Source organism: Stegodyphus dumicola, chromosome 12, assembly GCF_044657685.1.
Source record: "Stegodyphus dumicola isolate Sdum_Otavi_A_Nest chromosome 12, ASM4465768v1".
NCBI lineage: Eukaryota > Metazoa > Arthropoda > Arachnida > Araneae > Eresidae > Stegodyphus > Stegodyphus dumicola.
The window spans coordinates 47160003-47183659 of NC_140779.1; the positions used below are offsets into that span (position 1 = coordinate 47160003).

At 34.4% G+C, this 23657-nt stretch overlaps 1 protein-coding gene across 3 annotated transcripts in view; it reads left to right on the forward strand.

Moving 5' to 3' along the window:
• Positions 1-23657, forward strand: part of LOC118190728 (cytoplasmic aconitate hydratase-like) — a 165097-nt gene that overhangs the window by 69229 nt on the left and 72211 nt on the right. For all 3 annotated transcript variants that reach the window (XM_035361492.2, XM_035361491.2, XM_035361493.2), the window contains 6 exons: positions 5213-5369; positions 6714-6778; positions 6868-6927; positions 7045-7149; positions 17398-17540; positions 18094-18241. In XM_035361492.2, the coding sequence (XP_035217383.1) occupies positions 5213-5369; positions 6714-6778; positions 6868-6927; positions 7045-7149; positions 17398-17540; positions 18094-18241 (678 nt within the window). The remainder of the gene's footprint in view (positions 1-5212; positions 5370-6713; positions 6779-6867; positions 6928-7044; positions 7150-17397; positions 17541-18093; positions 18242-23657) is intronic.

Here is a 23657-nt window from a genome sequence, read left to right on the forward strand (position 1 = left end):
ACATCTGGAGCACTGCATAAAAGAACAGTTGTGTAGTGGATTTCACATTCTTAAAGTGCTTTGTGAGGTTGGAGTTTGCTCAGAATATTGTTATGCCTCGAATAAGAAGAGGAAATGCTTACTAGCAAGTTTCGACATTCGGTAGAAGCAGAACTGTTGCTTATCGAAAGTGTAGATTATCGTTCCCTGATATTGCCACTGGTCGTCATCCAACCGCTCTCGTGCGAATATGGAATCAATGGATTGCTGAGGGTCATACTAAACATCATGCAGTATCTCATCGACCTCTCATTGGTAATGCCAGAAAGGACAGACATATTGTGACGTCAGCCCTGCAAAACCATATGACCACGTCACAGACCACTAGTCAGGAAATGGGCATGCTTGCAGCACAGAATCAGCTCAAAAGGTGCGTGGACTATCATTAGTAGGGTGACCATTACTTCGGCTTCCCTTGACAGTGCAGCATAGAGAAAGATGGTGCCAAATGACAAAGCTGGGTACAGGAGTGGCACAATGTTGGCTTTTCAAACAAGTCCTGGTTCTACGTTCTGATGGCCATATACATGTCTGGAGTGTCCGAGGAGATCGCACATGCATTTGATATTGGCATAGGGACCCTGCACCTGATGTGATGGTTTGGGCAGCCATTGGCTACACAACACGCACATCTCTAGTTTGGATCAACATTGATTTGAACGCAGATGGGTACATTTCTGGTATCTTACGTCCAATGGTTCTGCCCTATCTTCGAAGCCACCAAACACCATATTCCAACAAGATAATGCAAGACCACATATTGCATGTCATGTTCTGACCTTCCTCGATATACAGAGTATTCGATTGCTGTCCTGGCCTGCACAGTCTCCAGATCTGTCACCCATTGAAAACATCTGGTCACGAAAGACTGGCCCGCAACCCCTCTACAGCTAACACAGTTGTTGAAGTATGGCATAGACTTGAAGCAGCATGGAATGAGTTGCCCATTTCTGTCATTCAAGCCCAGTTAACTCCATGCCTAGCCATTTTAGCTGCCAGGGCTGTCAGCTGTTCCACACCCTTGTAAATCTCCAAAACGTGTACAAATTTAATCATTTTGTCTTCAATGCCATACTGTTTACATGCAATAAATATCTTTTTTGTATTTGCTTTTCTTCATGGTGTTGCAATTGTAATGGCCAGTAGTGTACAAAAGTTAGTTCCTACTAGTAGTATTTTTGTGGAAACTTCAGTTATTGCTTAAGCACTTTAGCAAGTAAAGGCAGCAGTTTAGTTACACATGAACGACTTTTGAAAAATTTACATAAATAATGTTTCATATTTTCATCACTGTACATCTCAGTCATTTGCTTTTGTCCTTCTTTCAATCAGATTCATATTATAATATTGAGTTCTTGTCTAAAGTCCTTAATATAAATTTTAATTATTAACCTCTTCAAGAATATGAGTACTTCAGAATCTGATACATAGATGTAATTTAATTAAGGGTAAAAACTTTATCTCCCAATTGGAAATGGGCAGGTGCTTGCATTTATTCATGGAACTTTACAAAAGGATGAAGTGATGAGCTCCTTTCTGTTGGAAAAATATTTCTTTCAGCTTAAAGCTTTTGGGTAATAATTTTCGTATAGTTATACATTAAAATATTTTTTTTTATCTTCAAGAAAGAATAAATGTTTTTGTTTGCAGAGCATTTAATTTTGGTGTTTGTGTATACTTTGCAAAAAATAAGTGTTCTGTGATTTATCTAAAAAGCTTTACTTTCTTCTGTACTTTTCTAATAACTTATTTATAGATTTTCAATAGCATTGGAAAAGCAACGTGATTAAGAGGATTTTAACTAATGAAATATTCTTTATTAAAAAGAAATAATATACTGGCATACAGGATGAGCGCAAAAGTAGTAGTTTTCTGTTTTTGTGATGGTTGCAGAAACTCATAAAGTTCTGATGGCATTAATTTCAATCACAAACATCTGATGTGCACATCACTTGTTATGCAGGAAACATGGATACAACAAACAACACCATCCATGAGTTGTGAAGCATATTAGATATGATGGATTTCAAGGTATTGTTGTGTTCTTGGAGCTCATCAGTATTACAGATAATGGATGTGCATACCCTTGGTCCTTCACAAACCCCATCAGAAAAGGTCTTAAATAATCATGTTCTTCAATCGACAATTTTCTCCAAGATGAAGCGCCCGCCAGTGGCCGAGCGGTAAAGTCGTTGAACACTGGTAGTTCCGTCCGAGGTTCGAATCTCGCGAACGGGCTGGCTGCATGGGTGTTTTCATGGTTTTCCCCATATGTAACGTGTATACGAGCCAGTTTCCCTTAGAAAGTGCTCCACGAAGGCATCCCTCCTGTTAGGCAGATAGCTCTAGTGTGCTTTGCCATAATATCAATAACCATATCTCTAAGATGAAAGGTTGCACAAATTGTCCTTTTTTATCACATATTTAGTCTGTTTGACTAAATGTGTTTTGCCACTTCAGAACAGATTTGTGTCCAAGCAGATCAATAGCAAAACTTTGTTTTGAGTGCACATTGCACACTGTCAGCATTGCTTGTTTTTTCAAATTAGAGTATGCTCAAGCATTGTTGCTGTGGGGTAAATGTCATTTTCAGTGTCATTGCCTTATAGCAGTGGAAATTATACCTATCAATTATGAAAACGATATGGAAAAAATTTGTGTTAACTTGGCCATGGATATCGTATTTAATTAACTTATTCACGTAACCTTTTATTTTATGACATCTTGAAACCATGGATTGCTGTGTTCATTTTGTATTTAAAATTTTTAACAAAAGATCTTTAATTGCTAATTTTCATTTTATGTTCTACTGTTCTTTGACAATTTATATAAAGTACAAGTTGTCATGATTATAAACTGATTATGTAGCAGTTTATATGAATATAAATGCATATAGTTAATATTTTGTGTATTTCAGTGTCACTATTCTAGCATAATCGAGGCATTTTGAAGTATTAGAAAATCAAGTAAAATTCTTCTTTTCTTGGAATTAACATATTTAACTGATTATAATTTTGTGAATTGGCCAAAAGTTCTAATTACATTCTGTTAGAATACTTATTACTTTCCAATGCCATTTGTTTCTTAATTTTACTTTCAACAACAACTTAGGAATAAATTTAAATAATTTATTCCTGCAGTAATTTTAAAGATTGGAATAAGTGTGATCAGACATAGCATGTTTTAGAATGATTTCAGTAACGGATTAAAAAGAATTAAAATATTTTAGAACAAAAATTTCTGGCAGCAGCATATAACTTAAAATGAGATGTATTATTTGCTACTTTTAAATTTAAAAGTCGAAAGTGTAAAATGTCACAAGTTAACAAACTCTGGATCAATGTTTTTTGCTGTTTCTGAAGAGAAATATTGTTACTTTACAGTTCACAACTATTGTGAAAGATATGTTGTTGAAATTTCTCAAAGCAAAATTAGTAATCTTTCTAAATGGAAAGAAAAAATCATCAGCTAGTTTTGCATGGAAAGAAGACTCTACTTGAATATGTAGGAAAGTTGAACTGTCTAATGTTTCTGAAATCAAGCCTCTGGTAGCGTCTGAAAATCCATTTGTACAGAAATCAGTTACAAAGCCTTCAAATATACCTATAGGTATAATAAAGATATCATAGATTTATGACTAATAAATCTAAAAAACAAAATGTTCACTTTTATTTTTGCTAATGCATGTGATTAAATGCAGAAAATATTGCTAAGCCCTCTGTGAATGTCATTGAGCCAGACAAAAATGGAAATGCATTGTGCTTTTAATAAAACAGGCTTATTTAAATGGGTGCAAAAAAAAAAAAATCTATTTGTTGTCGAAAACAAGAAGAAAAGGCTATACAAAATCTTGTTCTGTAAATGCAAAAACAGTTTCAGTAAGGGGATCATGACAGTTAGGTCCCAATCACATTATATTTCGGCTACGCGGGACTTGACGTCGAAAGGGACAATTCTAAGAACCCGCACAATTCCAGGAAACCCACGTAGTTAGGTTACCATTCTCACTTACTGCAAAGACTTGAACGCCAAACAGTAATCGATTATCGCTCAAATCGGGATCACATCATCCTTCAGAAGCAGAACTTTTGTCTGATTGGTTGTCTCTACCCGGTACCCGAGACATTTTCGGTCAGGTTTGAAAAAATCCCACGTAACCGCAACATTTCTTCCATAGCTAGATGGGACTTTGCTTCAATCGGTCCTCTTTTTTCTAGGAATCCTCCTGTTTAAACCAATTCTATCAGAATCTCGTTTCTCGGAAAAGTGCCGTCTAGCAGGAACTGTATCCATGTGTGATAACCTCTTTACAGGTTTTCATGTAGTGGAAATTAATAAAAAATGTGGGTAAGAATGTTAAAATCAACTCATCATACATACTTTCTGAAATACATTTTACTGCCAGCATATACAGAATTTCTGTTTCTTTATTTCATTGGTTTTTTCCGCTAAGGCAAAACTACCAGTCATGCTTCAAAAGCTAACACTGCATTTTATGAAAAGATTGATACAATGGAAATTGCGTGTATAAACTTTTCAGTGTACTCTTGTGAAGTTCTCCTTCATTTCACCTATGGACTGTTGTATCGTAGTTTTCTGAAAACAGCCCTTTTAAACGCAGACCTACTACTATTGATGAACTGAGAAAAGTAGTAAAAAAGGAGTGGGCAGAAATATGTACATGAAAATTCTATAAAGAGATTTTCTATCATGGAAAACTGTATGGGAAAAAAAAAAAAAAAAAAAAAAAGGCCACTAGACTGAACATTTAAATAAGTTCTTACACCTTAAACATTAATGAAATGGCCTTAAACTTATTCTGTATGTTAACACACTCTGTAATTCAGACTGTGACTTCTGTAAATACTAATCTAAAATCTAAACTAAATTAGCTAATTTTCTAGCAAAAAAATTGTATATTTTTAAGAAATATATTAAAGCTTAAGACTAATTTATTTTGATAATCACCATAAGAGAAATATTTATATTTATCTATTTACAAGTAACAGTAAAGAACTATTAAAATGTTTTATAAAATTTATCTTTGTATCAAATAATATAGAGAATTCTATAACAGTGAGAAAATTGTGAATGTGAAAAATATGAATTATGCAATTTCTTTTGTCATATGTCTTTTATCTTAATTGTCTTTTGTCATATGTTTTAATTTTAGGGTGAACTTGTCGCTTGTGGTGTTCTGTCTGGAAACAGAAATTTTGAAGGAAGAATTCATCCTCATACTAGAGCTAATTATCTTGCTTCTCCTCTTCTTGTTGTAGCATATGCTTTAGCAGGAAGGGTTGATATTGATTTTGAAAATGAGCCGATTGGTATGCATTTCATTACATTTGTATACTTTATTGACATTTAATAGATTTTAATTTCTGTTTTTAACTGGCAAATTATTTTGATATACGTATGTTTACTCAAGGATATTTATAAGTTTTAATTATTGAGTTCATAAATCGGAAAATATATATACATGTTTGTTTTTATAAAACTATTTTAAATACATAGAAATTACTATGCTTTAGTTCTTTAAATATTGTAAATGTAGTGTTATTATTCTTCCACTAACTATTCTAAATTGAACTTAAGAATGTGTGTTCTACTAATTTGTTACAAAAAAAATGGGATGCTGCAGATTTTCAGTAGCATGTTTTTCATTATGAAATTACTATCTTGATCATATGCATGGTAATTGTGTATGAAAGTATGATTGTCAAAATAGCATAGAAATTCTTTTTTCCTGTTTTTTTTAATAGAAATAAATTTTTACTACAAAATATGCATAGTTCCAGATTTATACTATTCTTGAAACTTTTTCTAAATTAGAAGTGAAATTTAATAGCATCTTTGTTCTTATCACTGTAGAAGCCAATTTAATTCAGTTTCACATTGAACCTTTATAATAACCCTTTTTAGAAGGTATTAATAGATGATATCTTAAATTGAAATAAAGCTCTAAATTATGGGTTCAATGCAGATCTAGATTAGATGTAAATACTTTTCTGTCAGAAAAGTCTATTTTTGTTGCTAAACTACTTTGTGTTTTTTACCTTTCTTGTTAGATACAAGTGTGCAGTATTGAAATCATTATAGCTTAGTTTATGTTAATCATGTTTTTTGCATAAGTATTGATAAAAGAAGGTTTATTTTAAAACTGATATTAATTTGCATTCCATCCTTTTTGATGAAAACTGATATGCATTCCATCATCTTCAATAAAAAAAAAAATGTCTGCCCATAATTATGTGTTTGATTATCATATAATTGAAGGACATTTTTCTCCTTTGGTTTCACTTAACCGATTTTCGTTTTATGTAATTTTCATGTAAATTGTATTTTGTATACTTTTTAGATCAATAAGCAATTTGTTTTTCTGGCATTGGATTAGTCTTCTGTAACCAGTTAACTGAAAATCTACCACATTCTCTTTTGCACTTTTTATCTCTTATAAAGTAAAATCTAATTGGATTGTTTATAATAAATGTAAATTTGACTTAATATTTTGCAGATTGACATGTTCTAGTACTATAATGACTATTATGTTGTATGAAAAAATTTAATTCTTTAATGAATATTTTAAACAAATTTTGGTGCTTTTGAAGTGATTCTACTGACAGAGGATGTTAAATGAGTATAAAGTGCATAATAAAATCTTATTTTTAAAGGTAAAGGACAGGATGGACAAAATGTATATCTGAGAGATATATGGCCTTCTAGGGAGGAAATTCAGGTAACTATATATAACTGGTATTTATGTTGAATTCACCATGGCATGAAAATGGTTTTATCTTATTATTCTGGAATTTATTTATTTTGTAGGAAGTTGAAGCTAAACATGTTCTTCCAGCTATGTTCAAAGAAGTGTATTCAAAAATAGAGGTATTTTTTTTTTTTTTTTTTTTATTTTTCTTTTGTCAACTTGTGTATATTTGACAATGCAAACAATTTTAGTTGTTTCCCCAAATAATGTATTTATCTACTTTATGCCTTTTTTAGCATGGAAATAAGCGTTGGAATTCATTACATGTGCCAGAGACTAATATATATCCTTGGGATCAGAAATCTATTTACATAAAACCTCCACCATTTTTTAAAGATATGGTAAGATATATACAGTTTTTCAGAATTTTAAAAGTTTAATTTGTATTTGGTATATGCCCTCAGGAGCTTACTCATTTTGAGTATGACAATCTAGAGGTATCCTAGCTCCTCAAGAGATCACCCTCTTCAAGGGTCACGATCCTGGAGCCTTAGTGTTCTTTCCTTTTCAGCTCTCCTTACCTGTTCCTTTTTCATGTTTTCCTTTTTGAAGGCTGGGGCCAAAAGAGAGGTGCTGTTATACTTCTTTGTTTCTAGTTCCTCATGAGGAGCAAACCACCTACACGTTTTCTGTGTATCGTGATCTATAAGGCTTAAAAGAAGGGTCCTGGTAGTTGAGGCATAAGATACTATGCCCAACATACTGCTTTGGCCTCTGCTTCAGATTGAAATGGGAGGCTTTTAACTGCCCTAATTAGTTTCACTTGACTGGTCAATTGTCCTTCATGTCAGGGGCTTGAAGCTAAGCTAATGAGGAGGTCCCAGCTTTCAGGAAAGTTGACTGTGAGGTTTCAGATTGTGTGTAGACCCAGCTCGACATGAAGTAGGTATCTGCATCCCCTTGTTGGATTATGTAGTGGGTTAGCCTGCTGAGTCTGAATGTTTTTCTTTATGGATACTTTAAATGACTCTTATACGTACAAAAATGCAATGAATGTAAATAAAGAGATTAAAACATGTGTAAATGTCAGTGCAGACGAAAGAAAATTACTGTCTCGTTTTGTTATTATCAGAAGTGCAACAGACAAAATTTAGAAAAGTTATCATTTTTTGTATAAAACTTTATACAGTCCAACCCAAGTGAACCTAAAACATCAAATGGCTTCACTCAGGTGACCTACTGATAGAAACTAATTTAGTCAATCTGCTATGCTTCCTGCTGTAAATAAACTAGGACAGGTGTAAGTATCTCTGCTCACAGAAGATTAAACTGCAGTCATGGAGTAATCTCTGAATTAGGTTTGCTCTACAATTCAGAGGGAAAATTCGTGATTGAGCTCATGACTAAAATGTCTGTGCTGCTAGGTAAGTCAAGATACATAAAGAGGGTCAGTTGTTCAATACCAGACATGTTATCCTGATCTTCCATGTGCTTGATTTGCTGAAAGTGTAAAAGACGGATATCTTCACTGCTGTGTGAGATTGTACATCTTCAATCAATTGTGTGATTTTCAATGTCAGTGCTTTTGCCACTCAAAAATTTCTTATCAGTGTGAGCTCACGTATGTGCACTGCTCCATGGAGGGCCACGACAGTGATAATTGCAAAGCTGTGCCACTATATGTCAATTAGAAGGGGGAGCACTTAGCATTTTCTCATTCATGTCCTAGTTGGAATGCTGAGAAAGAAGTGCAGGTCTTAAAAGGATTGAAAACATATGCAGAATCTAGGAGAATTATAGTTAGTTATACAGCCACATTTGAAAGTCTTGTATGCTGATGCTGCTGCAAAGTCTGTTAAATCAGTAGAAGTGTAAACAATATGATCATTTAATGCAGAAAAGGAACTAATAATTCAGAAGACACAAATAAAAGCAAACCAACAGAAACTACTGCAACTAATAATAGATTAGTAAATACTAATTCAGAAATCAAACAACAAAAATCAGCATTATATTTACAAAGTTTTCACAGGACTAGTTTCGATGGTTTTACCGAACCACCATCTTCAGCTGCAAAACCGCAAATGAACAAGATAGGAAATAATGTTTTTGTTGTTTGATTTCTGAATTAGTATTTATTCGGCGTGTTATTGTGTCTTAAGATTAGTAAATATTAACAATACAACCAAGGAAAACCAGTTATTATAACAAAAAAGACTAGTTGTTAGAATGTTAAACCCTGAAGTCAAAGAAAGTCACAGCTCTCTGGAAAATATTGGCTGAGTGTGTTGCTATGAAGTTTGAAGTTGAAGGGAGACTGGAACTTCCAGAGTGTTCCTTTCCGTGGCTGACAAAGAAGCAGTATGAGTGAAATAAACATTCATAATAGCCTCCCTTATTTTATGGAATTGTTGTGGTTCCCACGAGAGTCTTGAATATCAAGAGCATGATCAATGTCTGTTGATCAGTAGGCTTCACTTTGCAGGTAATGTTTGTCAGAGCCGATTGCAAAGCTGGGCTTAGGATTTCTATGAGAAAGGACAATATTGTTGATGCACATGTCTGTAGGGAAGTAGACCTTCTCATCTCCCATAACTATCTGTTGACTGTCCTTCTGTTAGCAACATCCCTTCAAGCCATTGCTATACAGGCTAATATAAAATATTAGTTTCTGTTTATTCCATATATCTGAAGTTAGCAATCAGAGAGACTTGAATGACTTGATGGAGCAGCTGCCAGTGCCTTTATTATTATTGAAGGCTTTAACAGATGTAGTTGACTTTGGGAAAGTAGTGATAAGAATCCTCTAGATAGACAAATTGAACAAATGATTGACAATCATTGTCTTTGTCTCATCAATAAAGGACAAGGTACCTGTTTCCACAGGCCTTATAAGGACCTTTCATGCTATTTATCTTACCATTTCTATTCTCTTCTGCACACCTAGTGGTGAAAATTATCCTTACAACAGTGATCATTTTCATATATTTGTATCTTTTCTAAGAGAAGGAATGAATCTTGTCTTTAAGACTCTCACATGTTATATTTGATAAAGCAGGCTGAGAACTTTTCGCCTTTCTTACGGATCTTGTAGAAGAATATATGAACAGTGTGCCTGTTGATGAATTAGCGAAAGTCATTACTGAGATATTATTGAAGCAGCTACAGCTTCTATATCGAGATCCGTGCCAAGCCTAATCGGCGCCGTCATGCAAATGTCTAGCGAGCGCCTTTATGCAGTGACAATATTAAAGGGACATTGCTATGGTTAACATTTAAAATGAAGCATTATTAACATAATAATATAAAAAAACCCCAAAAATTACATTTTATCTTTTAATTTGTCTTAATATGCAAACATTTTGTGCAAAATTGTGTCTAAATATGCAAACCCACACTCAAACAAACATATTTATTGGAGAATTATACATACATTTATGTTATAAAAAGCTGCCCAACTGGTAGAATGTTTAGCGTTGCTGATTGCAGTGCCGAAGGGCCTGGGTTCGAATCTCGGAGAAGGCATGGATGTTTGTAAATGTTTAGTGTCCATGTGGCATGGAGGCATTCTAAATATGCGAAGCGAAAGTCCTCTCGCAAGGTTGATGGTAGGGGAAGAGGGGTGGGATACGCTCAGACCCATTATCCTAGGATGCTCTCCATCAATATTGAGGACGATCTGAGTTAAATCACACTGGCAAAATATGCCTGCCAACGAAGGTGTATCTTGCACTCCTTGCCATGAGGAGACAAGTGAGCATTAATCAACAACTACATATTATAAAAACGTGACACTGCAGGTGAAGCGTAATAATATACTAAATGCATTAGCTACCAAATATACTTATTATGTTAAAATTAAAAACAAATTAATTTAGATATCTAAAAAGTTTGCACAGAATAAATTGTTATTCGCAGCATAGTTTACAACAAGGTTCAAACTGGTATTACAAAGGGACAAAAAATGGTGTGGGCCTGATATCTAGGGAGATAAATTTTTGCACACCGCTGTGTTGTTGACAATGATATAGCTTAGAATTTCAACTGGCAGTAATGTTGAAATTCCTCTAGAAATTTGCAAAAACTGCAGTTCATTCATAAAATCTATACTATTTATATTGCTTTGATTTTTATCAGTTAATGCTTTTACAGTTTTTGACATAAGTTGAGTTGATCTCATAAATATATGTAAACGAAAATACGTGATGCAGATGCGTATGTAAGGGTACAAGCCGGCGCCTTGGACATGATCGACAAATTGCTTAGTCCTTATTTTGTGTCTACTTTTGCAATGGTACTAATTTATGCAACATTTATCTTTTGTGATTGCCTGTTGTTGTTGTTTTTCTACATAAAAAAGGAAGGTGCAATTACATATTATGTTAAACTTAGGTTAAATTTTTAATTCAGAAAAGCAACGATTTGAGCTTAATTATTCGAAAACTGTTTACCTCTCATATTTGACCTATTGCCGTGTTCTTGGCCACGTAAATTACTAATATCTAAACTTATTTTCCCCTAAAGTCTTTACTAAGAATGTTGTTTTTCCTTCACCGGTGGTATCTGTTAAAACACAAAATACTAGAAACCGTTCTTCAATACTCACGTCTGTATTTTTTAAATTAAGATACCTCATACAAATTAATATCTGCTCTTGGTGGCTGACATCTGGGGTTACAATCAAGTAAAATAGAAATGACCTTACTTAAAATAATTTGCTTTATATTATCCCCTAATAAGTTAGTTGTTTTATTTTGAATTTTATCTTCAAGGTTAATGAAGCAGATTTTTTTTTAGTTTGAATTTTATTAATATATCTTTATATACGAGGGCTATCCAGAAAGTAGATTACGTTTTGGAATAAAAAAATAAACAAAGTATAGGAAACAAATTTTATTATATACAGATGAAAGCCACACTCAAATACTACTTTTCTACATAGTCACAATACAAATTAAGGCATTTATCGTAGCGATGTACGAGCTTGGAAATTCCTTCGTCGAAAAATTCGGCCGCCTGCGCCTTCAACCACTTCGTTACCTCTTCTTGCAGCTGTGCGTCGTCATCAAAACGCTGCATAGCCAGCCACTTCTTCATTGCTGGGAATAGGTGGAAGTCGCTCGGTGCCAGGTCGGGACTGTACGGCGGATGAGGAAACAACTCCCACTTAAAAGATTCAAGAACTTTACGAGTGACATTTGCCGTGTGGGGCCGGGCGTTGTCGTGAATCAACAAGATCTTAGAGCTCAACATTCCTCTGCGCTTGTTTTGAATTGCTCTTCTGAGTTTTTGGAGAGTTTGGCAATACCTTTGAGAGTTTATTGTAGTGCCTCTTTCCAGGAAGTCCACCAAAATTACACCTTTTCTGTCCCAAAAAACAGTCGCCATCATCTTCCTTGCCGACATTGTTTGCATGCATTTCTTGGGTTTTTGGGGAGAACTTGTGTGCCCCCACTGCATTGATTGCAATTTCGTTTCACAGTTCACATGTTTCACCCATGTTTCGTCACCAGTAACGATGCGATCGAGTAAAGAGTCACCATCCTTATGGTAAGCGTCCAAAAAGTTCAACGCTGCAGCCATTCGCTGATTTTTGTGGTCCTCTGTCAAGATTTTTGGAATCCATCTTGCACAAAACTTGTGGTAACCAAGCTTTTCGCTGATGATTTCGTGCAACAAACTTCGCGAAATTTGTGGAAAACTCAAAGAAAGTTCCGTTATTGTGAAATTTCGATTTTCACGGACTTTAGCATCGACTTTTTCGAGAAGTTCGGCGGTCACTATGCTGGGTCTCCCACTTCGATCTTCGTCATGAACATTGGTTCGGCCATTTTGAAATCTTATGACCCACTGACGCACTCCACCTTCAGTGATAATGTTGTCCCCATACACTTCACGAAGCTGCCGATAGATTTCTATCGGTTTACAGTTTTTTGCAGTCAGAAACATTATTACTGAGCGCACCTCGCAGCTCGCGGGATTTTCAATTAACGCAGACATTTCAAACCGTCACAGTATCTGAACGGAGCACAGCACGAACCTCTCACTAGCACGGCTAGATGCAGACTGAGCTGCGCAACGCTCTGACCCCAAGATGGCCGCGCTAGCCCCGCCCCTAGCGGACACAGACGGAAACGTAATCTACTTCCTGGATGGCCCTCGTATTAATAAAATTCAAACTAAAAAAAAAATCTGCCTCATTATATAATCATTCATGATAGGGTCAAATTTTGTGATTAATTCTATACAATTTGAAAAATTATTATTTCTTTTGAATAACTTGTTACTGGACCCATGCAAGGCAAAATTTTGTTTGGCTAAAAACTGAATGGCATATAGATAATTCTTTCAATAACATTGCACCAATGCTTAGTTTTTTTTTTTTTTTTTTTTTTTTTTTTTTTTTTTTAGTAAATTTTGAAATTCTGAATCAACAGGTTGATTCTTTCATAATCGTTCTAAGAAATTGGACCAAAAATGTAAATTCCAGAAATGCATTTTATTTTTTTCATGAAGTATAAAGTGCTCATTTAAGTGGTTCCAGTTGTTAAATTCAGAACTACTTAATTTTACATTGCTGAAACTGTTAAAAATTTTGCAACAAAAACAATAAACAGAAGATTTTTAGCAGAATTTAGCAACTAATCCCTTTTAACTCTTTCGTTTTTGATGATGTTGATGGACAACTAGTGCTAGTAGCATCAGCTTGGGTATTCCCTGGGTTTTGAGAAAAGAGAGTAATGTAAAATTTCTGGTTTATTAAGTCTTCCTCTCACTTTCTTTTTCTTCATTGCATTCTGATGCTCTGAGTTTTTCTGTTTTTGTTCCAACATGTGGGGAAAGATGAAAACAGAAAAAGCGGAAGTAAAAATAAAAGTAAAAAAATAACTATTATAAGAACTATTGAGTTAAACACTTCTTAAAAACACTCGGAAAGTTACTGTTTGAAATATTTTACCTTTTGAAAAACTAAGTATATCTTAAACCATTGCTTGGAAAATATATGAACTAGTAGATCAAAACCAAATAATTCAAAGAAGTAGTAGTATTCTTTTGTTCATTAAAGTAAATAAATCAAATTTAAAGTATGTATTTACGACATAATGAAATAACAAAACATTTTCCTTTGGTTTTCCATATAAGCTAAAAATCAGAAAATGGCCAATTTTTGATTTCAGAATACTTTGTATATTTTTACTTCTTCAAATCTCAAATAGGTATATTTTAAATTCAGTGGTACCCCATAAATATGTTAATCCTTTCTTTTCGAAAGCTAGTAATTTTTAGTTTAATAAACAAATGGTTCATGTAAAAATTTTTTTCACATAATTATGCTCAAATGACCACCCACTTTTCTGAATTAAAAAGCTAACCTAAGTTTGATATAATATGTAACTACACATACCTTTTTTATGTAGAATAAAATAACAACAAGCAGTCTAAAAAAAACACAAAAAAGACAGTAGACACAAAATAAGAATTAAGCAACTTGTTGAATACATCTACCCTTACATACAAATCAGCATCACGTATTTTCACGTTCAAATAAAACAGAAGGGAACACCAGAGATGAACTCCTGCCCTGGTTATAACTTTCGGTCAGATAAGACAGTGCGCTAGGAGGAAGGGGCATTCAGATCTGGCAAGCTTGAGTCTGCCTTAAGACAGTTAAATGCTCCAACCCCTAGAGGCGATGCAAGAGGCCACTAACCTGTCTGTCGAGCCGACGAGCTAAGCTGAGTCGACAGGAATACTTAGCAACTCACATTCCACGTACGTCCCTGTTCTAGAGAGATGGTAAAAACATCTGCCATCATCAGAGGCCCCAAACCCGCCGGACAGCAGAACTTAATACTGTCATACAGACTGGGCCCTCAATCCAGCTTGTTAACACTTCATCGTGGTATACAGATGTTGGCTTTAGGCTTCTCCAGGAGGAAATCAAGGAAGGATATGAATATGGCTGCAGGCCCCCACTGGAAACCTCAAGTGGTTTTAAAGGTTTGCTGAATTCGCCTCTCCACCGACGGGGGTGTTTCGCCCTGGACAACCATGAATATCTGACTATATAGCCCAATCACAACCAACGAAATGGACATGAACGCCATATGGTCCCTGCCAGGCTTGAAACAACCATCACTAACAATGACTCCAGTCCTGTGGAAACAACACCCGTGGCCGATTTTAAACACCCATGGCTGAGAGTGCCTAGGTACAGTTGCTTAGTGATTAATCAGTAGCTTCCCAAGTCTTACCTGAGTTAACTCCCAGAGGAGCATTCAAACAAGACAAGAATTTTCCTGAGTGAGACGAATTGCTTGTTTTAATGATTGTCCGGCACCTTTTTGACTTGGCACTGTCATGCGCCGCACGACCTTGCACCTATTGTCATCAGGGGCCTGTCTATACCTTTAACATCAGCCAAGAAACCCTAAGAGAGTAGAGAAAAACATGGGAATGTTTTGGAAGATATTCCTTTATGTCAACCATTATAACCAAAGCAAATACAACTTCAAAAATGCCAAAGAAAATGCAAGAAAAATACAATGGCAGAGTAAGAAGGATTCCTGTATCCTGTGTGTCTGGAATAAAATCTTCAGTGCCCATTGAGTATGGGAAAGTGTTAGAAAAGCACGTGGAATGTACAAAGACCACCCACTTTTCATCCTGGAAAAGATGGCCATGCATTCAGTACTGTGAAAGAAATTGCAAATCTTCTTGGGGAAACATTTGCAGCTATTTTTAATTGCCACAGTTACTTGCCATCATTTCTTTCTGCTAAGCGACGTGCTGAAAAAATTGCCACTAAGTTCACCTCTGCCAGCTGAGCTTTATAATAGCAGATTCACCCTGCTTGAATTAAGGAGAGCTTTGTTACAGATGCATAGGTCTTTCCTGGTCCAGATGGCATCAGTTACAAAATAGGGAAAACTCTCCTGTAAGTCACTGATTGCCCCTTTTCATTTTGTATAATCAAGTGTGGAAAGAGTATAACTTTCCTAGTGTATGGAAGAAAGCTTTTGTCAGTTATGTAACCTAAGCCAGGGAAAGATTTGAAAAATCCATCAAACTGCAGGCCCATGGCCCTTATTCCGCATATCAAAATAATTTCTTTAAAGGTAGAGCAACTATTGATAATATGCTCCTTTTGCAAACTTCCATCTATAAACAAAGACTTTGCAAAAGAAACAATCTACCCTCAGTGTTTTTTGATGGAGAAAAGGCCTACAATAAGGCATGGAGATGGCAGATTCTCCAAGGTCTTCACATCAATAGCTTATGTTGGTATGCCTCAAAGGCTATGTACTAAGCGTTACTTTGTTCAGCATTAAAATGCCTGAGACATCAGGCAAGTCATAGAAAAGTTGTGAAAGAAGAAAATTCAGAGGTAGAAAAGACAGATTTTCATAAGAGTATGCTTTTTCAGATTTTTCTTGATTTTATAAGGCTATTTTTGTTAAAAATCAAAGCTAAATAAAAAACATTATAGGATCTTATAGATCATAGATCGGATAATTAAATGGTTTTACGTATAAGTAAGCAGCACCATTACATTTCAGTGTTTTGCATAAAAAAGCTTCAGTGTTTGTAATGAAAAATCTTTAAAATAACATAAGTTATCTTCTGTTTAATTCTTGTTCTGTTTGAAATGTAGCAAATTTGTTTCCTAATCTTTAAAAAGCCCAGTATTACTACAAAAAGTTCATTGTAAAATTAAAAATATTGGTTTAAAAAACTGACCTAATATTTTTTTTTATTTTTTTTTATTTTTTATTTCTCAAAAATCATTTGAAAAATCCACTGACAAAGTTAATGAAAAGGCGGAGGAATGCTTTTACAAAATAATATCTCTCTCTTTGACAAGTTTTATAAAATAGAACACTGCAAAGCAAAATGCTTTATTTTGCCTCCCGGGGGGGGGACTTATGGCTATATAAATGCTTATTTTCATATGTGTTATGTTTTCTTACACTGACAAATTTAGAAAGAATGAATGCTTATCATTTTATATTCTCATTTGCAGAAACAGGTGAAAGGGACTCATCATTATGCAGACTAGTGAAAAAATAACAAAATTGAAATTTAATTAAAATAGTTAAACTTTCATTCTTTCATACATATTCCTTGATTATGAAAGTAAATTTTAATTCCTGACTGTACTAAATTTCTAAAGTAATTTTAATTTCTGACTGTACAGTTATACTTAATTCTATTATATCAGATGTCAGTGTAGAAATATTTGAGATCCAAGTCTTTTAGAGCATTTTTATTGAAATTCCATTCTTTACTGTTGTTATCTGCAGTGATACTACCTGTAGAGCATTTTTACTTAAAAGCAAGTTTCCAAACATAATACTTATATTTTATTCATATAGCATATTGTTAAATTATTCATGTTAATTAGCATGTTTCATGATAAGATATGCACTGAAAACATACAAAGCTTTAAGAAATGTTTTTGTTTTGACAGATCTTATAGGTAGGATTGTTGATTAAATCTCATTGAAAATATATAATCAGCTAAGAGTTATTTTGTGTTATTGAATCAGTTGATTCACAGTGTATGTGTATTTTTATTTTGTTATTATTATATTTTGGGGAGAATACGTCATATTTAAAATAATCAATGTAGATTTAAAATTTTCTAGACTCTAGAGCTTCCACAAATAAGAAGTATTAAGAATGCTCATGTTCTTCTGTACCTTGGAGATTCTGTTACTACTGACCACATATCACCAGCAGGGAGCATATCCCGAAGCAGTCCAGCTGCACGTTATCTTGCCAGCCATGGGTAAGAATGCTTGTTTTGCCTCATTTTCATATTTATAAGCATGAATAAAATAATAATTATCGCTTAAAAATTCTCCCTTTGTAGTTTCATCTCATAAAAAGTTATATTCAGATTATCAGACATTTTCAATTGAAAACTTACAAATCTCATGTTTTTGATTTTCAAAGAAATTGTTTTCTTTTCATCATCTGAGCAAAATTTATTTTTTCCCGTCATAGTAAGCAGTCCATGTGGAAGTGCATGAAGGATATTCATTGTTTTAGCTCAATTCATTACCACTGTGAGCTTCACTATCATAGTGGTATTTGCTGTTTTTATATTTCATTTATAAATTTGCATTATAAGAATTCATTATAAATATGGTGCAGATTTATGTAAGAAGTCAAAATTGAAGAAACATCCTTGCCGTGTGAATTTTATTAGGCTTTTTCAAAGAATAAATAGGGAATAGACAATAGAATATTTATGCATTTAAAATTTATTAATTTTATGTACTTTGATAACCAACAATTAATTGGGATTATTGACATATATATAATGGGTTTGTTTTTAGCTTAACACCCAGGGAATTCAATTCATATGGTGCTCGAAGAGGTAATGATGAAGTTATGGCCCGTGGAACGTTTGCTAACATTCGCCTCCATAACAAGTTCCTTGATAAGGCTGCTCCTAAAACTGTTCACATAGATAGCAAAACTGAGGTATTTATTGCATGCTTTTAATTTCGCAATTTTTATTAATGTATGTTAAATTTGTTTAATTATGATGAGCTGCTCTCTTTATAGCTATTAGATGTATGTCAAAGTTTAAAGTTATGTATAAATGTTCAGGTAATAACTAAAAAATTAGAAATAATAATAGCAAAGAATTTTACTAATTTGATAAAACTTTTTAAAAATTATTTAAACTTATTATTAATTTAAACTTTTTTTCATTTATAAAAAGAATAATAATAAAATTGTTAAAGTAAAATTCTCTTCAGCATGTCTGGTATCAGCATTACATTCCATCTTCCCCCCCTAAGGTACCTTAAAAAATAAAAAGTTAAATTTCATCAATGTTCAAATAACAGCTTTACTTTCCATGAAAAAAATCTCTTCGTTTTGTTTACTGTTTTCATTTCATGAATTCATTCTTTTCAAAATAGAAAGCTATGAAGAGAAATATTTATTGTAAACCTCATTCATAAGCGATCCAGTGAAATAAATGCACAGTAATGTTTTAAATATTTTTTTAATTAAGTTTATAAATCTTCAGATGGTGATAACTTAGTATGAAATAATGCATTGGCAAGCGCTTGCCCCCCCCCAATCAGTTGGCATTTTTAAAAATTGTAATTGTTAATTTTAATAGCTACTTTTAAGTGTATGATTTTATATCTGAAATTGCTCATTATTTCTTAAACATGTAGACTAATTATCAATGTTTAACCTGCGAGGATTAGGTCTTACAGGCCCGGGCAAGCATTCAAGGGGTTGCGAAACCTCTTCCCTTTTGTGAAAATGGTTGAGTCTACCAGTACCTGCTTCCAAGGTCACCCTCTATCCATTGTATAGGAAGTCATATTTCTTTAGCCGTCTTTAGCTAACTGCATCTCCGAGCCTGAAAGACCCAACGCGCATTCTCACATTTGTTTTTTTTTTTTTTTTTTAATAACACTTGTATAAGAATTTATTGGGTTGGAGGGAAAGTTCTGTCGTATTTTAAAGAAAATATTTGAATTCATTTATAAAAATATGTGTTTAATATTAATCAATTATATATGCTCTGTTATTTGTTACAACCTGTTGCCATCTTCCAGGTAACCTGTAAATTCCTGTTTTGTAGAAGTTCTCATGCATGGAGTTAAAATAGTCAGCAACTGCCTTAGAAACACTTTCAAAAGACTTGAATTTTTTTCCCGTTAGATAATTTTGCAGAGATCTGAACAGGTAATAATCAGAGGGTGCAATGTCAGGTGAATACAGGGGGTGACTAAGGATTTCCCATCCTAACGCATTCAGTTTTTGTAGTGTCACCACTGCAGTATGCGGGCGACCATTATCGTGATGGAACACTATTCCTTTTCTGGACGCTAATACTGGCCTTTTTTCTTTGATAGCTGCATTCAATTTATCCAGCTGATTGCAGTACAGATCCGCGTTGATGTTTTTTCCCTGTTTCAGCAACTCGTAATACACTGGACCTTTCCTGTCCCACCACAAACAAAGCAGTACTTTTCATTGATGGATACTTGGTTTTGGAACTGTTGCTGATGATGTTCCTGGTTTGCAGTAAGATTTTTTTCTTTTAATATTCTCGTAAAGAATCCACTTTTCATCTCCAGTAACCAGCCTGTCCAAAAACGGCTCCACATTGTGTCTAATCAGATGTGATGAACATATTCTTACACGATCAGACAAATTCTTTTCCGTTAATTCATGTGGAACCCAAACACTTTGCTTTAACACAAACCCAAGAGATTTAATGTGATCTCCAACAGTTGTATGATGAATGCCAAACTCTTCTGCAATTTCTCGACTTGTTAAATGTGGATTATTTTCCAACATGGATCGCAAAACATCATTATTGATCTTGGATGGTCATCCAGATCGAACACTTTCTTTGAGGCTCAGGTCCCCGGAACGAAATTTGCTAAACCATCTTTGATAAGTACGAACATTTACAATATCTTTTCCAAATACCGCACATAAATTTTTACATGCAACAGATGCATTGCTTCCTTTTTGGAATTCATATAAAATGCAGTGTTGTAAATGCACTTTATCTACAGACATGCTTTTCCCTTTAAATATTACAAGTAAATAATGAACCGTAAAAAAGGGCATCTTTTATATTATACAGCAGCTAAAAAAACAAAAAAAAAAAAAAACAAAAAAAAAAAAAAAATATGATTGACTCACTAGCCAGATTTTTTTTTTATTTACAAGAAAAATCACCTGCCTATTTAAAATAGGACAGAACTTTCCCTGCAACCCGATAAAAGATGCATGAAACAGCTTCCGCAAACTTGCCTAAATATCAACAGGTGAAGAATTAATAAATGGAGATGATGATGAAGAAAGTATGGATGAAGAGCAGTTTAGTGCTCATGAAACTTCATCGGAAGAAGAGTTTGATTCAGATGAGAAATAGATGCATCCAGTTTAGGCGAATTTTATACTGGGAAAGATGGGATTACAAAATGTAATAACAAAAGCCAAAACTAAATATAAGAATACTTTTGCATAATATTATCACTAAATCGCCAGTAAATGTTGGTGATGTGAGAACTATATCGTGCCCTACGGGCTCTTGGTTATTACTGTTTGACAATACCATATTAGAGTACATTGTTGATTGCACGAACATTTACATGGACAAGATTGCAGATAATTTTCAAAGATACCGTGACTGAAAAAAAAAAAACTAATTTAATAAAAATAAAAGCCTTAATATGTCTTCTTTACCTCTGTGGATTACATAAATCTTCCCACATTAATGTGAAAGATATTTGGGCCACTGATGGCACAGGACTGGAAATATTCCACTAGACTATGTCTTATAAGAGATTTCTGTTACGTTGTCTAATATTCAATGATGTTAGGGATTGTATGAAAAGGAAAGAACTTGATAAATTTGCTCTTGTAAGATCTGTGTTTGATTTATTTGTAAATAACTGTAAGAAGTTATACAGGCTTGGTGAGTACGTCGCCCTCGATGAAAAATTAGAACCTTTTAGAGGCAGATGTCCTTTCAGGCAATATATTCCCAGTAAGCCTGCAAAGTACGAAACTAAAATGTTTGCTCTAGTGGATTCACGGACCTTTTATACCTGGAATTTAGAAATATATGCAGAGATACAACCTGAAGGTCTCTACAAACTGGAAAACAGTGTGAACAAAGATGTTATGAGACTTGTTGCACCTATTTTCAACACGGGAAGAAACCTCACTGTTGACAACTGGTGTACAATTGTTGGTCTAGCTAAAGACTTTCTAGGTTAAAAAAATTACTCTTATTGGAACAGTAAGGAAAAATAAAAGAGAAATACCGAAAGAATTCACTTGCTGCAGAAAACGAGAATTGCATTCAATTTTTTTCGAATTTCAGAAACATATGGCTTTAATGTCATATACTCCAAAAAAGAATAAATGTGTGCTTTTATTATCAACTACGCATAATGCTATAGGTCCTTCATCTGCTGATGCCAAAAAACCTGAAATTATTACTTTTTATAACCTGACGAAAGGTGCAGTGGATGTAGTAGACAAAATATTGTCTTTATATTCTATAGCTAGGATTAGCAGCAAATGGCCAATGGTTGTATTTTTTAGTATGTTAAATACAGCTGTTATCAACGCTCGAGTCCTGTTACTGTCAACCAATAAACCTGAAGGCAAGTACCTTAAAAGGAGGCTTTTTTTGTAATGATCTTGTGTTAGAACTTCTAAAGGAGCACTCTGAAAACAAAAGAAACCAACATAATATTTCCAGGAGTTTGCGAATGGAATTAAACAGAACACAGCCTGAATAAGTTGAGGACTCTTGTAAAAAATTAAAAGCTGCTGCAAGGAAAAGATGCCGTTATGTCCCGCTGTGAAGGACAGAAAATCTAAAACTTCATGCTCAAAATGAAAAAAAAAAAAAATGTTTGCCGTGAGCATAGCTTATTATTTTTTATATCGTTATCATTACTTCTAACTAATTAATCAAGGTAAAACAAAACTGCTTACCTTGTTCTAATGGGTTCTGCCAGGGCCATAGGGCTGAAGTTCCTGTGCGAATATCTGCAAAATCTTGAAGGGGATAATCCACAAATGATAAATACTTTCTTTACACAAACCCATTTAATAAAGACGCAAATGGTTACAGAATATTTACATAATGAAAAACTTCTCAGTTCCGAGTTCTCGTGATCTCTAACTGAGAGAGTTCAGAGTTCAAGATGATGTCACTCAGCCATTGGATCAGCAAGAGTTGAGTTGCAGCATCCTCCCGCCCGGAAGGACAATTGCTGTAATTGTCCTTATTACATTCCAGCTCCACTGGATATAGTAGTTGCACTGGTCTTTTAATCGTATGTCCATTGGGCAAGTGGACAGCACAGGCTATCACCTTGCCATCTCTTCCAGGAAAGACTTCCATTATGATGCCCATCTTCCACATCAGCCGTGGAATTTTATCTTCATGCACTAATACAATAGTTCCTTTCTTCAAACAGGTTCCTGTTTTCTCACCAGTTTGGAATGATGAGCAGATTTTAAATTAATCAAATAATCTTGCCTCCATTTTCGCCAGATTCTTTCTACCAGTATCTGTTGATCGACCTGCAAGACTGACTCTCCTTTGTTGAAGTTAATTTAGAACTTCCTTGTGGCAATGATAGTAATCGTCTTCCTATTAAGAAGTGACCAGGGGTCAAAGATTCTGGCTTTCCTGGATCCGAGTACGTAAATGTTAAAGGTCTGGAGTTCAATATAGCTTCCACTTCTGTTATGACTGTCTCTAATTCCCTGAATGTCAAGAAGGATTTGCCTAAGATTCTCTTGAGAACAGCTTTCAGAGACTGAACCATACGCTCCCAAAAGCCTCCCCACCATGCCGCCCTCTCAACTATAAATTTCCATTTGATTCCTTGTTTAGAGAACTCATCTTGAACTTTATTGCTTTTCATCACCTCGTTAAATAGCTGTAATTCTTTTTTCGCTCTTTTAAAGGTTTTGACGTTATCGGTATACACTATTCGGCACAAACCTCTTCTTGCTATGAACCGTCTAAATGCAAGCAAAAAGTTTTCTGTGGAAAGGTCAGCTGTAAGTTCTAAATGCACGGCTCTAGTTACAGCACAAGTAAACAGTAAAACATATGTCTTGGATAATTCTCTTCCACTTTTGACATATACTGGACTCGCGTAATCTATCCAGGAGTTTTCAAACGGAAAAGCTTCTCGGCATCTGTCTGGTGGGAGAGGTGCCATATCTTGCATGACAGATTTAGTTTGAAATATTTTACAGACATTGCAATTGTACAGAACACTTTTAATTTTTCGACGAGCCTTCAGCAACCAAAATTTATCTCTTATCTGATTTAAAGTATGTGCTATTCCTCCGTGCCCTACCACCTGATGACTGTGAA